Source organism: Chiloscyllium plagiosum, chromosome 2 (assembly GCF_004010195.1).
Source record: "Chiloscyllium plagiosum isolate BGI_BamShark_2017 chromosome 2, ASM401019v2, whole genome shotgun sequence".
Lineage (NCBI taxonomy): Eukaryota > Metazoa > Chordata > Chondrichthyes > Orectolobiformes > Hemiscylliidae > Chiloscyllium > Chiloscyllium plagiosum.
The window spans coordinates 634,028-650,668 of NC_057711.1; the positions used below are offsets into that span (position 1 = coordinate 634,028).

Below are 16,641 nucleotides of genomic sequence, written 5' to 3' on the forward strand. Positions count from 1 at the left end.
CTAGGAACTCTCCAACCACAAGGGATGAACTCGGGTTTCACCAGTTTCCTCATTTCCCCTCCCCCCACCTTGTCTCAGTCAAATCCATCGAATTCAGCACCGCCTTCCTAACCTGCAATCTTCTTCCCGACCTCTCCGCCCCCACCCCCGTCTGACCTATCACCCTCACCTTGACCTCTTTCCACCTATCACATTTCCGACGCCCCTCCCCCAAGTCCCTCCTCCCTACCTTTTATCTTAGCCTGCTGGACAAACTTTCCTCATTCCTGAAGAAGGGCTTATGCCTGAAACGTCGATTCTCCTGTTCCCTGGATGCTGCCTGACCTGCTGCGCTCTTCCAGCAACACATTTCCAGCTAAGATAAACTGACCAAGGATACTGAAGGGGTTGACAGTGTGTAGGCAGTGGCAGATATTTAAAGAACACATGGATGAGCTTCAAAAGTTGTATATCTCTATCCGGCATAAGAGTAAAACAGGGAAGATGGCTGACAAGAGAAATCGGGGATCGTGTTAAAGCCAAAGAGGAAGCATATAGGAGGACAAAGGGTTTACTTTGGAAGAGAAAAATACAAAAGGAGGTAAGCTTACGAAAAACATAAAAAAACGACTGCAAACGTTTCTATAGATATGTGAAGAGAAGAAGACTGGTGAAGGCAGATGGAGGTCCCTGGCAGTGAGAATCAGGTGAATTCTTCATGGACATCAAAAAGATGGGAGCAGGTCAGGCAGCACCCTGATGAAGGGCTTTGCCCAAAATGTCGATTTTCCTGCTCCTCTGATTCTGCCTGACCTGCTGTGCTTTTCCAGCACCACTCTAATCGAGGCTCTGATTTCCAGCATCTGCAGTCCTCACTTTCGCCTAACAAAAAGATGGCAGACCAATTGAACAAATACTTTACATCAGTCTCCACTGAGGAGGTCACAAATAACCTTCCGGTGGGTAGAAAGCAGCTGTTGAAGGGACAAAAGTAACCTTTCCTACTTCTCCCCACTTACCTTTCCTCCCTTTTTCCCCTCCCTTTCTCCCTCCTTTTAAAAGTGAGATGAGGATTTGTGGACTACATTGCTGCAGAAAATTGCGAAGGCTAAGTCATTGAATATACTTAGGACAGAGATAGATAGGTTCTTGATAAGTAATGGCATCAAAGATTATTGGGGAAAGGCAGTAGAATGACATTGTAAAACCTACCAGCCATAATCGAATGACAATAGCTCAATGGGCTGAATGATATAATTCTGCTCCTGTATTTTATGGTTTCGTGGTCTTAGATCGAGAGGGTACACTTCTAAGGTGAAAGGGAGCAGGTTTAGAGGGAGCCTGAAGAATTTTTTTCTAAGGATGGTAGGGGTCTGAAATGCATGGAATGGGAGGGTAGTTGAGGCAGGTAATCTTAAAATATTTGAGTGAGCATTTGAAATGTCACAACATTTTAAGACTGTCAGCCAAGTGCTCAAAATTTGGACTAATGTAGATTTAGTATATTTTTGTGGGCACAGACTTGATGGGCCGACAGGGCTTTTCTGGATTTTATAATTTTATGACTTCATAGTTTTACAAAAAAAAAATGAACAGGCTGGAGAAAGTAGATGGGGAGAAGCTGTTCCAGCTCTCAAATGAAGCAAGAACAAAAGGACGTAGATTTAAAGTGATGTGCGTAAGAAGCAAAGAAGTGAGAATTTTTTCATTCAAGTAGTTATGGTATGAAATGCACTGTCTGAAAATATGGTGGAGGCATATTCAATTGAGGCATTCAAAAGATCATTGGATGACTGTTTGGCTATAAATAATATGCAAAGCTATTGGGAAATTGCAGGTGATTGGTACTCTGTTTAAGGAGCTGGCACAGACATGATGGGCCAAATGGCCACCACATGTGGCATAACATGTATGTAATTCTTCAAACCAAATGTACAAGCTTTTGAAGGTATAGTGTCTACTCCTCGGCAAAAATCAAAATCTTGCTGCTTGTAAATTGAAAGCAAATCAGTGCTTATCGATGCTTTTTATTTCCTCCAAGACTGAGAAAGCAAATTCCTTTTACCTCCCCAGGGTCTCATCACTTGTACTGGTTTAAAGAAAGTCAAGATTCCAGTAATGCTAAGTTGATTATTAAATCCCCTCTTCACAGATGAAAATCTACTTGCAACTAGTTCAGAGTCCAAACTCTCAAATAATTGATATTAAAGTATATATAACAATTATGCACTTTGACAACAATCTTTCTCCAATACTACAAATTCTCTTATTACCCAGCAATGTCAACTCTCCTTTTTCCCTTGGCTATCTTTTCTAGTCATAATCATACAGTACAGTAAAGGCTCTTTGGCCCATCACATTTACACAGCATACGTACCATGCATCGGGCAACTGTCTGTGTGGAGTTTGCACATTCTCCCTGTGTCTGCATGGGTTTCCTCAGGGTGCTCCAGTTTCCTCCCACTATCCAAAGATCTGCAGGTCAGATGAATTGGCCATTCTGAATTGTCCATAGAGTCAGATGCAGTAGTCAGGGATAAATATATGGGTGGGGAATTGGGTCTGGGTGGGTTACTCTTCGGAGGGTCGGTGTGGACTTGTTGGGCCGAAGGGCCTGTTTCCTCTCCTCTTTCTCCTCCTTCCCCACCCCCCCTCCCATTGTCAGTGCTCTAAAGAAAACAATCCAAGCCTATCCAGTCGCTCCTAGCTCAATTTCTCCATCTCTGGCAATATCCTGGTGAAACAAAAACTGAAATAGCCGAGAAAGCTCAGCCAGTCTGACAGTGTCTGTGGAGAGAAATCGGGTAACATTTTGGATCCAGTGACCTTTTTCTCAGAACTGATGTTTGCTCAGAAAAATTTGTTTTTTATGCCAAATTCCTGGTGGATATCCTCTGTACCCCTGTAATGCTATCACACCCTTCAATTAATCAGGTGTCCAGAACTGCACACAGTTTCAGTTGTGGTCTAACCAATGCTCTATACAACTCTAGACTTACCGCCTTGCTCTTCTACTCTCTGCCATTAGTGATGAAAGCAAGTGTCACATGTGCCTTCTTAACATCTTGTAACCAGGAATCTTATTGCTTTCTAATATTCTCTTCTGGTTTCCTGATTCTCCTGCAGAGTTAATTTAAACCTGGGATTCTGGATTATTGGTCCAGTGACATTTCAACTAGGCTATTACCTTTCTTCCTTCAATGACAGGGGCAGAATATTGAGTATAGGAGTTAAGAGATCATATTGCTTTTGTATAAGGACATTGGTGAGGCCATGTTTTAGAATACTGCATACAATTCTGGTCACCGGTCTAAAGGAAGGATGTTAAACTTGAAAAGGTGCAAAAAATACTTACAAGATGCTGCTGGGACTCGTGGGTTTGAGTTATAGGGAGTTGCTAAATAGGCTGGGGCTTTTCACCCTGGAATGTTGAAAGCTGAGGGGTGACCGTATAGAGGTTAATAAAATGATGACGGGGTATGGATAGGATGTATGGCCAACGTCTTTTGTGAGGGTAGGGAAGTCCAAAGCTAGAGGACAGGGATTTAAAGTGAGAGGGGAAATATTTAAAAAGGACACGTGGTGTACCTTTTTCCACAGAGTGGTGCGTTCATGGGACAGGCTGTCTGAGGAAGTGATACAATTACAACATTTAAAAGGCATCTGGATGGGTACACGAGTAGAGAGGCTTAGAAAGATGTAGGCCAAATGCTGGCAAATGGGACTAGGTCACAATGTGATGACTGGTTGGCATGGATGAGTTAGACCGAAGGGTCTGTTTCTGTGCTGTATGACTCCAACTCTATGACAAACAGACAATGCTGGAGCAACTCAACAGGTCTGGCAGCAGAATTAATGTTTTGAGAAAGGTTGGACTCCTCTTCAGAACAGGAAGGTGTTGGAAATCTTTTATATAGTTTTTGAGAGGCAGAGGAAGAGCAGTGGATAGATGGTGTAGAAGCCTGGTGTAAAAGATAAAGGGGTTGTTAATGGTGGTGAAAGAGGAAAAGAGATATAAAATGCAAATTAAGCTGTGAAAAGGGGACAAATGGGTTTTTTCTGTTCAGAGTAAACAAGACGCAAACAAGGCAGGGACTGTAAGGAAAAATAGACAATAGACCAGTTTCTGAAGTTATGGAATTCAGTGTTGAGATCTCTAGGCTATAGTTTCCCTAAGTGGAAAACTGAGGTGTTGTTCCTTGAACTTTCATTGTGGTTTTTTTTGGATCATTGCAGTAAGCCTGAGATAGGAATGCTCTCATGTGAGCAAGGTGGTTTATTGAAATAATAAGCAATAGGGGGTCAGTCATTCCTATGAACAGAGCAGAGGTGTTTCACACAGCAGACACCCAGTCTGTATTGTGAGCAACAAATGTAGTCGACTAAAATGAAGGAAGAAGGAAGTATAATTAAAATGCTGCTTCACATTGAAGGTGTGTTTGGGGCCTTGGACAGAGAGGAGACGAATGGGTATGTATTACATCTTCTGAGATTGCATTGGGAGAAGTTAGGAGTGATGGAGAAATGGTTCAAGGTATTCTGGAGGGAGCAGCCCCTGCTGAATGTTGAAATTGGAGGGGAGTGAGATATGTTTGATTGTGATGTCTAGTACTAGAAATGGCAGATGATCCTTTGAAAGTGAAGTGGAGTGCGAAGTCAGGACAAGGGGAATCCAGTTTAGGGTGTAGGTTTGATATCCAGACGTTTCATTACCTGGCTAGGTAACATCATCAGTGGTGACCTCCAAGTGAAGAGAAGCTCTTGTCTCCTGCTTTTTATTTATATGTTTGTCCTGGATGGGGTTCCTGGGGTTGTGGTGATGTCATTTCCTGTTTGTTTTCTGAGGGGTTGATAGATGGTATCTAGATCTGTGTGTTTGTTTATAGCGTTGTGGTTGGAGTGCCAGGCCTCTAGCAATTCTCTGGCATGTCTTTGCTTAGCCTGTCCCAGGACTAGCAATTCTCTGGCATGTCTTTGCTTAGCCTGTCCCAGGATAGATGTGTTGTCCCAGTCAAAATGGTCGGTTTTTTTTCATCCGTGCGTAGGGCTACGAGGGAGAGAGGGTCGTGTCTTTTTGTGGCTAGCTGATGTTCGCGTATCCTGGTGGCTAACTTTCTTCTTGTTTGTCCTACGTAGTGTTTGTGGCAGTCCTTGCATGGAATTTTGTAGACGACGTTGGTTTTGTCCATGAGTTGTACTGGGTCTTTTAAGTTTGTTAGTTTTTGTTTGAGAGTGTTGGTGGGTTTGTGTGCTACTAGGATTCCGAGGGATCTTAGTAGTCTGGCTGTCATTTCTGAATCTACTTTGATGTATGGTAAGGTGATTAGGGTTTCTGGCTGTGTTTGGTCTACTTGTCGTGGTTTGTTCTTGAGGAATCTGCGGACTGTATTTTTTTGAGTATCCGTTCTTCTTGAATACGTTGTATAGGTGGTTCTCTGTTTTCTGAAGTTCGTCTGTGCTGCAGTGTGAGGTGGCTCGTTGGAATAGTGTTCTGATACAGCTTCGTTTGTGTGTGTTGGGATGGTTGCTGGTGGAGTTAGGTATTTGGTCAGTGTTTGTCGGTTTTCTGTATACGCAGGTTTGTAGTTCTCTCTGTTCTTTAGACTGTGATGTCCAGAAATGCGAATTTGTTGTCTGTTTCTTCCTCCTCGGTGGACTTTATGCAGTTGTTCTGGGAAGGAGGGGAAAAGATTGAGGGCAGAACTATGAGAGATGGGTTGACCATGGCTGAAGACTCTGTCAACCACTTGGGAATGTGGAATCCTTTGAGGAAAAAGGACAATGGGTTGGAGAGTGGAAAGTGGCATCATCAGAGTAGGTGAAATAGAGAAACAGAGAAAATGAAATAGAATCCTTGCAGGGAAGGGGGTGAAAGGAGTTAATTTTGGCAGCTGGTGGGCTTGTAACGGATATTAATGAACAGCCTATCCTGATGGAGTTAAGAAAGCAAAGAGTCAGAGATGGATCAGATGAAATGAGAGTGAAGGATGGAGATTGGAAGCAAAACGCATGAGGAACCTCTCCTCCTTCCTACTTGCGTATTGTCACCACCCTACCATGTTATTGTTAAGGCATCTGAGCATCACTGGTGACTTCTGGTGCCTGTGCCTCACTTTAGCACAACCAGTCTTTGAGACCTGCCATGCATTTTTCATACTGACTATGCAGAACCCTTCTTTCCTTTTCCTGGCTATATCACTTGTACATAGCCACAATGACTGGAATCTCCTCCTACCACTACAAATTTTCTCTAGTCCTAAACAAATGTCTAAGCCCTGGCAGTGAGGCAGCTCAGCCATTTGGACTCTGGCTCTTTGCCTCCGAGAATATTTTAAATCTCAGACTACTGTCCCTTACTACCACTGTATTTTACTTTCTATCCCCACTTGTATTGCTTTCTGTACCACAATGTCCACTCTATAAATCATTCTGTCATTGATATAGGCTGAAATGACCTCAGCTTATTGGACAATTGCAAAAGCTAAGGTTTCTGTATTCCTGCTTTCTGGGTGCTCTTGCCTTTCTTGCGCTCTCCCTCCTGTCGTCCCCATCCCAATCTCTCTGGGAGTAGGCTGTTCGACCCTGCAAACTTCAGGCACCATTCAGTAGGGTCATTGTTGATTTGACATTCCTTATTTCGGGCATGAGCCCTTCTTCAGGAATGGCTCTGAAGAAGGGCTCATGCCCGAAACGTCGATTCTCCTGCTCCTTGGATGCTGCCTGACCTGCTGCGCTTTTCCAGCAACACATTTTCAGCTGTGATCTCCAGCATCTGCATCCTCACTTTCTCCTTGACATTCCTCATGTCCCCAGCATCTGCAGTCCTCACTTTCTCCTTGACATTCCTCATGTCCATCTATGCACTTTCCCCGTAACCTGTGATTCCTGGTTCAAGCTGTTTCTTTGAATTAAGTTCAGTTGCTCTTCCTTTGCCGCCTTAAAACTCTGCTTAAGGCTGGGAACTTCAAAAATTAAATGAAGATTTTTAGCTAAATACCGGCTATAAACAAAATCAGATTTATACAAAAGATATTTAAACTTTCTTACCCATTGGTTGCAAGCACTCGCTGCAATAAGGTCAAACTTGTGTTGCTTATTTGTACCTGCTAGAAACAATATAGGCCTCACTCAAGGAATAGGGTCTGTACTTTGGAAACAAAATAAATACATTCAAGCCTTGCAGTTTTTGTAAACGACCAAGGAGCTTGTGGCCATCCTCTCCCCATTGTTTTGTTCATGCCAACAATTCAATTTCAGTAGACTTGCCAATCAATCAGCATCCTTTTCTCGGTTAGCAAAAGTTGTTATGATAATTTGAAAACTGCAACTCAAGTTAGAACTGATGAGTACAAGATCAATAGCTTTGAGCAGCCACCTCTCTCCAGATAAGAATTCAGGACTGAATGTTCTTCATTCAGTCAAATGATTGCTGCTCTGTACCTTAATGCCATTGATCTGGCTCCATAATACTTTGTCTTCGAAGACATTTTTTGATTTCAAAATTGAAAATGCCAGTTCTCCTATTTCGGAATTAGTCTACCTACCTTCTGATTATGCTTCAGTCCCAATCAAGTGTGACAATGGAATATGTTATTCAAAGCAGTTTGTATACAGGTACTCTTCCAACCATTTTGAAAAACCATAAGTTTCAAAATCACTTTAGAGATGATTTGTTTAAGGCTGTGTCTCACAACAGTTCAGCTGGAGAAGGGGATGACTGAATTTTGAGGAGATAGTCTTCAAGTTCCTTTAGGTTGGCTAATAATCTATATCTGTTGAATATTCTCTAATCACCCTGATCAGAGATGTTATTACATACTTCTGGAGCAGATGGGAATTGAACCCAGACCCACCTCAGAAGCTGGCATGCTACCACTGCATCATGAGCCCTCTGCTAACAGCTGGAAAAGTTAATTGTTAATTCCTGACACCTGTGAAATAGTCTCTTTGCTACTTCTAGTAAGAGAGATTCACAACTGAAGTACACTGCAAATCATGCTTTGTGGATTGTCTGATGTGTTTCTCTAGAATAAATGTTCTATTAAACCACAATAAATGATTTAAATAGTGTAGGTGGGGTGACATGAACAGGGTCAGCTACTCTGCTTCAATACTGTAAAGCCTGTTTTCAACAGCTCTGAATTGATCATCAGGTAACTTTAGGTATTTAATTTTAACACCATTTGATGCTGTATCATTGCAGGTGGTATTGACCAATCGGTGTTGAAGGAACTGCCCCCTGATCTCCTCGCTGAGATAGAATCTACAATGCCACTTTGTGAGCGTGTCAAAATGAACAAACGGAAACGCAGTACGGTGAAGGAAAAGCCAAACTATGCAGAAATCAGCTCAGATGAGGGTGATAATGACAGTGACTTTGAATGTAAGTATCCTTATTGTTCGAGTAAGCTTGGACAATAGGATAGCAATAAAAAATAATAAAAGGTATTTTGAGACTAGAGATCTAGGCTGGCAGGGAGTGTAAGGAATGGAAAAACATTTAGTTTTAGAAGAGGCTTGAGGAATAACTGAGAAAATCGTCCGATTAAAACATTTGATTATTCAAGAGAAGAACAGGCCGATATTATAGAAGCATAGAAAATAGGTCCAGGAGTAGGCCATTTGGCCCCTGCCACCATTCAATATGATCGTGACTGATCATGCAATTTCAGTATCCCACTCTCACTTTCTCTCCATGCTCCTTAATCTCTTTATCTTTTAGTGGTATTATCATTGGATTAGTAATCCAGTGACCTAAGTAATGTTTGTGGGGCTTGGTTCCAAATCCCAAAAAAAATCTGTAGTTAAGAGTTAATGGACAACTATTGTAAAGTTCCATCAGATATTTTCTCTCCAGAAGGAAATCTGATCCTTGCCTTGTTTTCCCTGCATGTGACTCCAGACCTAAAGTTACTTGGTTGATAACTTATGGTGTGGATGACAAATGGAATTGATTATGATGCGTCACACAAATGTGATTGAGGGATGGGCAGGACTAGAAACTCAGCCCTCTGAGGTATAAAAACTCGGAAAAGACGTGGTATTGCATAATTAGTTAAAGGTACAGTATGTCAAATGAGGCCTTGTAGATAGAGCTTAAGAATAAAAAAAAACATAGTCGTGCTGTTAGGCCTATATTAGAAGCCCCCAAATAATCGGTGAGCAATTGAGCAGCCATGCACTCAATTCACTGAGGCATATAAAATTATCAATGTGGTTATTATATTAGGGAACTTCAACTTCTGGAACATTAATTGGGATAATCATGGTATAAAGAGTCTCAAGGTGGCACATTTCTTGAAATATGTTCAGAAAAGATTTTTATATCAACATGTGGTGATTCTACTAAGGACAGTGTAGAGCTGGACTTAATTTTGGGGAATGAAGCCAGGCATGTTTGAGGTGGCAATGGGGGAGCATTTTATCAACGGTGACCATAACACCATTTTACTTAAATTTGCTATGGAAAAGGAAAAAGATGGTCTGCCAAAAAGAATTTCGGATTGGGGCAAGGCTGATTTTATTAAAATAAGGCAAGTCTGGGTTAAAGTAAACTCAGAACTGCGATTTGAGGGTAAATCTCTAGCAGAGCATTTCAATAAGGCATGGTGGCACACTGGAGATATGTCCACTTTTAAACCCACCAAAACCTCCAATGCCTCCTCGCTGCCTCTATCAATCTGTTCAAGGACCTCTCGGTGCCTCTTCCCAAATTTGTACCTACTTCCTCCTTTTCCTGAATAAAGACCGATATGGAGTGCTAATTTAAAACTCTCAATCAATAACCTTCAGCTCCATGCACAGATTGCCCCCTGGGTCCCTATCCTTTCCCTGTGTTTTTTTCCCTTCCTCGTGATGGGCTTGTAGAACATCTTGGGATCCCCTCTAATCTTGACAGCTGGTGCTCTTTTCATGCCCCCTCTTTGCTTTCTTAATTGCTTTAAGTTCCGCCTGCACTTCCTAGGCGACTCCAGGGACAATGTTGTTTGCTCCCTTTGTTCCTGGTATATTCCCAAGTTGTCTTATCCAGTCCCAAATGTTCAAAGATATCCAGTGTTTTATTGGATTTAAAAGTGAACATATCTCCAAGGATGAGTTGTACATCAGGCTGTGGGTGACAAGGGAGGAAATCACCGGTCCCCTGGCCCAAATTTTCAATTCTTTCTCGCCACTGAAGTGTAAGAGGGAGCTAATATGGCTCCATATTTTAAGAAGGGTGAAGAAAATAGAATCATGAATCTCTACAGAGTGCAAGCAAGCCATTCAGCCATTGTGTCACACCAACCTCCTGAGGAACATTCCACAAACCTGGAATATATTACATGCATTTCTGGTCTTCGGGGGGATGTCATTGTACTGGAAGGATTGCAGAGGAGATTCCCCAAGCTGCCTGGGATGGAATATCTTAGTTTAAAAAGAAGAGGTTGGAAGTGCTTTGCTTGTTTGCTTTGGTGCAAAAGAGGTTGTGGGGGGAACCTGACAGGGATGTGTAAAATTATGTTGAGCATAGAAAACAGCAGTTCCCTTTTCATTGATGGCTCAGTACAAGGGGGCACAGTTTTAGGATTAAAGGCAGGACTTAGAGGGGACTTTGAACATTTCTTTCACCCAGAAGGTGATGAGAGTCTGGAATATACTGCCCGGGAGGATGGTTGAGTGGGAAACATCACAACCTTTCAAAAGTCATAACACTCAAGGCTATGGGCTAAATGCTAGAAAGTGGGAAATAGACATGGGCGTACTGGGTGGAAAGATGTCTTTTTGTATTGTATGATTCTATGATAACTTGTGTGTCAAATTACAAAGCAGCTTACAGTAGACAACAAGGTGATTCCAAAGCCAGTGCATTAGATCTAAGCTCTGCCATCCTTGCATCTTATTGAATAGTGGTGGTCAACTATCTGGAACCTACTCCAGAACAATATTGTTGGTGTCCATACATCAAATGGATTACAACCGTCCAAGAAGTCAGCTTATTGAGGGTGACAACAATCCTATAAATATGCAAATTGCAGTTGAACATCCTAAGAAACTCTTACAATAAAATGCAAGATAACTATTTTAAAAAATAGTAACACACAGGTTGGGTAATATTGTGTCATTACAAACAAATTTATCATTTGAAAGATGCATACCTATCATGGATTGGTTTGGATGAGTTGCCAAATCACATTGAGTTTAACTATAAAAGCATTAAAGCATTTCCAACAACAGGCACTACAAAAGAATCCTTACAAAATGATTTAATGCTAATATGAAATCTCTACTTTCAGCTTCCAGGAAGAGGCACAAGAAAGACAGAGGAATGGATAAAGCCTGGGAATGTGAAGAACACGACCGTCGGATTCTAAATGAAATACGAAGAAGCAACTATTCTATTGAAGGCAGACGTAGCTCAGGAAGCAGATATCGGGAGTGTAGCCCTGGATCAGAGGAGGATTCCCCCCCTCCCAGTCTCAGTGATAGTAAGAGTGCATTTCTTGACAATCAAATAAATCAGAATTTATAGAAATGGGCAGACTTTAATTTTTATGTTGCAACTCATTTGTCACCAAAAGTACACTTGCACTGGATATTTAAATTGTGACTTTGCAGACCCTTTACTGACATTGTGGAATTCATCAACTGAGATGGATGAGGTGATTTAAAATTGTAAAACATTTATTGCTACAGGGTCTATTTGGACCAATTTTCTTTCAAAGCTTTTAATTGTCAGTCATTTGTTGGAATTTAAAATACTTGCTGTGTGGGGCAAGGAGTGAGGAGGCTGATCTGTTGGGACACATTTTACTAGAACCAGCTGTGACTTGATCCTGGCAAATCAAATAACTGAAACAAGAGGTAGAAAAAGTTTGGACAAGCAATGGTGATGGAGCAGGTGAGAGCATTAAGCAAGAGAAAATGAATCAATGTATTGTGATTTCACTGAATGAAGACAAATTAGTGAAAAATGGTAAAAGTCTAAAATTTGAAGCAGCTTCATCTGAATGCAAAATTTTTTGCAATAAGGCATTTGATAAGGCTCTGCATTGAAAGTTATTGCAGAAAATTCAAGCTTCGCTTGTCGAGTTTAACATCTTAGAGATTGATAGACTGCTCGTAAGCTTTCAGTTGGTGTCATGAATTTACTAGGAGGAGTGCACTGATAATCACGATCCTTTGTTGCACAAGCTGTTACACTTTGCGTAAACATATAGTATCCCAATTAGGCCACCAGAATGACCAATTTGATGACCTGATTGCTACGAAGGAAAAAGCAATTCACAGAAAAGTAACCACTTATGACATCACATCACTTTAACGAGAACAGTGAAAATATTTCTAAACTATGCAATTTACATTAAAGCCCTTCAAAACCCTAAATCATACACACACTCAAAACGCATTGACAAAGGTTTAATGTCCATACTGTAGCTGGAAAAAGAATTGCCAGTAACCAAAATTCCGAGGATCAAAAGTCTGGATCATGAGGTGAAAAGTTATTTTCTTTCAGCCCTTTTGATTTTAGCAATGATGCCATGCTGTTGTCTGCAGGATGAGAGGCATTCTTTGATCAAGTGAATGTCTGTCTTTTTCATGTATGAATCCTTTCTTTAAATATTCTTATTTTATCTGCCTTTTCCCCCACTCAGAGTGGGCGATGCTGGTTTTCTGTTTGCAGGCTCTGATGTCTTTTGCTCTCTCATTTTGAGCTGCAGAGTACTAAAACACTAACTGCCTAGAGTAACAGTGCTGAATGTCTCTAACTTAAAAGATTCTTGCTGCTGCTCAATCTAATTCTCCATCTTATTGCTTAAAAAAGCAATATTGTATTGCACAGCTAACCAGTAAATACAGCATTTGATAATCAAGTTGTGTGTTTCTGGTGTTCCAATTCCAGCAGTCCAATTTGCATTTCAGTTTTTTGTTCTAACTATGAAAAATATATGGTCTCTTATAATAGCAAGGTACAATGAGTAGTGTATCATAGAATCAATGCTGATGCCTCAACATTTAACACATTGTATGAATAATTTAGATAAAGGGATTTAAAGTATGGTTGCTGAATTTGCTGACACAAAAATAGGCAAGCAAGAACTGAAAAGGTGCACATCCGTGATTCTGTTAAAAAGGGGTGTTTGTGTACAATGCTCTTGCCTGATAATGTATTGACTCAAAGGTGGTATCAGAATACTAGCTCGTCATCTCAGTCCTAAATGGCCTAGTCCCCTATTATTGGACCATCCTTCTGCATCTGCCCTGTCTCATCCTGTAGAATTTTGTAGATTTCTCTCCGATTCCTCCACGTTCTTCTAAGCTCTAGTGAGTATAGTCCTAACCATTCCATCTCTTCACATACCTCAGTCCTGTCATCACAGGAATCAGTCTGGTAATAGACAAGCACAGTGGGGCTACTTCAAAACTGAAGAAAGCTGGAAGTCTTTGTTTTATATGAAGAGAAGGAAAAGACCTACCATTACCATCACCTCTGGGGTAGATGTGATGGATGGGAATGGTCTCCTCTTATGATTCTGTGATCTATTTCCCTTTACATACACTACCATAACTGTTTACCGTTTGGTTGTGTGACATCTTTCCCTGATCTTTTCCCACACTTCTACTTGCTGCACATACTTTTCCTACTTTTTGCCTACACAGCTGTGTTTTCTGGGCATTGCTGTAATGGAAGCAATGAGAGCTCATGCACAGAAACAGCCTGCAGTGTTGTTTCATTAGCATGAGACTGAGTTGCACCTGTCTTTTACAAAGATGATACTCTTTATGTCTATGATGTCAGGGTTGGAATAAGCCTGTATGAAACCCTGCGTTGACCACACATGCAGTTTTCAGTTCCTGTTAAGTTCAAAATAAGTGTCTTGAGCCTCAAAAAGTTATCTCTTTCTCTCACCACAGTGAAAAACCTGCTGAGTTTTGTCAGTGCTTTGCTTTTAGGACATAGGACAGTACAGCACAGTACAGCCCTTTGGCCCTTCATGTAGTGCTGGCCTTCTACCCTGCTGAAAAATCAAACTAAACTACATATCCTTCATTGTACTACCATCCTTCATTGTACTACCATGCCAATCCAAGAGTCGCTTAAATGTCCCTAATGTATCTGACTCTTCTACTGCTGGCAAGAGTGTAGTGCTAGAAAAGCACAGTAGGTCAGGCAGCATCCAAGAAGCAGGAAAATTGATATTTCAGGCAACAGCCCTTCATCAGGAATGAGGCTGGTAGCCTCTGGGAGGGGGTGGGGCTTGGGGAAAGGTAGCTGAGAATGCAGTAGATGGAGGTGGGGGTAAAGGTGATAGGTCAAAGGGGAGGGTGGTGCAGATAGTGCACCACTCTCTTGACTCTAATCTCCAGCATCTGCAGTACCCACTTTCGCCTACTGCTGGCAGTATATTCCACGCACCCACCACTCTGTAAAGAACCTACCTCTGACATCTCCCCTAAACCTTCCTCCAATGATCTTAAGATTATGCCCCCTCATGATAGCCATTTCTGCCATGGGAAAAAGTCTGTGTCTACTCAATCTATCTATGCCTCTCATCACCTTCACTCCAATGAGAAAAGCCCTAGCTCCCTTAACTTTTCTTCATAAGACATGCCCTCCAGTCCCGGCAGCATCCTGGTAAACCTCCTCTGGACCCCCTCTCTAAAGCTTCCATATCTTTCCCATGATGAGGTGACTAGAACTGAGCACAATGTTTCAAGTGTGGTCTAACCAGGACTGTATAGAGCTGCAGCATAACCTCGTGACTCTTAAATTCAATCCCCCTGCTAATGAAAGCCAACACACCATATGCCTCAACAACCTTATTAACCTAAGTGGGAACTTTGAGGGATCTATAGACATGGACCCCAAGATCCCTGTGTTCCTCCATATCGCCAAGAATCCTGCCTTTAACCCTGTGTTCTGCATTCAGATTTGACCTTCCCAAGTGAATGAATTGACACTTTTTCCAGGTTAAACTCCATCTGCCACTTATCAGCCCAGTTTTGCATCCCGTCAATGTCCTGTTGCCACATTCAGCAGCCCTCCACACGATCTTTGAGATCTCTAGCACCTGGTGTAGTTTGCTCTGTTGCACTGAGCATCACTGTCAGCCTTTTCTTTCTAGTAGAAGGTTTCTCCTACTGCATGCTACTGCTTCAGCTCCTCCTCAAGAAGGAGCATTTTAGTGAGATTGGTAATTTGGTGTTTTACTAACTCCTAATGGAATTGCTTCTTTCTGGATAGTCATTCTTGATTATCCACTAGTGTTCTAAGATTGCAATTTGCAAAATTTATTTAAACATCATATGTCATATATCCCATTATGTGTCCCAATGTTTAAAAATGGTAACAAGGATAATCCAGGAAATTACAGGCTTGTGAGCTTCATGTCAGTGATAAGGAAAATTATTGGAAAAGATTTTGCGTGACAAGATCTATAAGTGTTTAGAAGCGATAATCAGCATGGATTTGATCAGGGGAGGTTGTGCCTCACTAACTCAAAGTCATAGAGATGTACAGCATGGAAACAGACCCTTTGGTCCAACCTGTCCATGTCGACCAGATATCCCAACGCAATCTCGTCCCACCTGCCAGCACCCGGCCCATATCCCTCCAAACCCTTCCTATTCATATACCCATCCAAATGCTTGCATCCAAATCATTTATGTAAATGACAAAACGTAGAGGGCCCAGCACCGATCCTTGTGGCACTCCACTGGTCACAGGCCTCCAGTCTGAAAAACAACCTTCCACCACCACCCTCTGTCTTCTACCTTTGAGCCAGTTCAGTATCCAAATGGCTAGTTTTCCCTGTATTCCATGAGATCTAACCTTGCTAATCAGTCTCCCATGGGGAACCTTGTCGAACGCCTTACTGAAGTCCCTATAGATCACATCTGCTCTGCCCTCATCAATCATCTTTGCTACTTCAAAAAACTCAGTCAAGTTTGTGCGACATGATTTCCCACGCACAAAGCCATGTTGACTATCCCGAATCAGTTCTTGCCTTTCCAAATACATGTACATCCTGTCCCTCAGGATTCCCTCCAACAACTTGCCCACCACCGACGTCAGGCTCACTGGCCTATAGTTCCCTGGCTTGTCTTTACCGCCCTTCTTAAACATTGGCACCACGTTTTGTCAACCTCCAGTCTTCCGGCACCTCACCTGTAACTATCTATGATACAAATATATCAGCAAGATGCCCAGCAATCACTTCTCTAGCTACCCACAGAGTTCTCGCGTGTACCTGATCAGGCCCTGGGGATTTATCCACCTTTAACCATTTCAAGACATCCAGCACTTCCTCCTCTGTAATCTGGACATTTTGCAAGATGTCACCCTCTATTTCCCTCCAGTCAATATCTTCCATGTCCTTTTCCACAGTAAATACTGATGCAAAATATTCATTCAGTATCTCCCCCATTTTCTGTGGCTCCACACAAAGGCCACCTTGCTGATCTTTGAGGGGCCCTATTCTCTCCCTAGTTACCCTTTTGTCCTTAATATATTTGTAAAAATCCTTTGGATTCTCCTCAATTCTATTTGCCAAAGCTATATCATGTCCCCGTTTTGCCCTCCTGATTTCCCTCAAGTATACTCCTACTTTCTTTATACTCTTCTAAGGATTCACTCGATCTATCCTGTCTATACCTGACATATGCTTCCTTCTTTTTCTTAAC

General features: G+C 41.8%; 1 protein-coding gene across 4 annotated transcripts in view; it reads left to right on the plus strand.

Annotated features, from left to right (window-relative positions):
• The window catches only part of LOC122556264 (nipped-B-like protein), a 536,293-nt gene that overhangs the window by 204,166 nt on the left and 315,486 nt on the right, over nucleotides 1–16,641 (plus strand). For all 4 annotated transcript variants that reach the window (XM_043702895.1, XM_043702901.1, XM_043702914.1 and 1 more), the window contains 2 exons: nucleotides 8,183–8,362; nucleotides 11,253–11,444. In XM_043702895.1, the coding sequence (XP_043558830.1) occupies nucleotides 8,183–8,362; nucleotides 11,253–11,444 (372 nt within the window). The remainder of the gene's footprint in view (nucleotides 1–8,182; nucleotides 8,363–11,252; nucleotides 11,445–16,641) is intronic.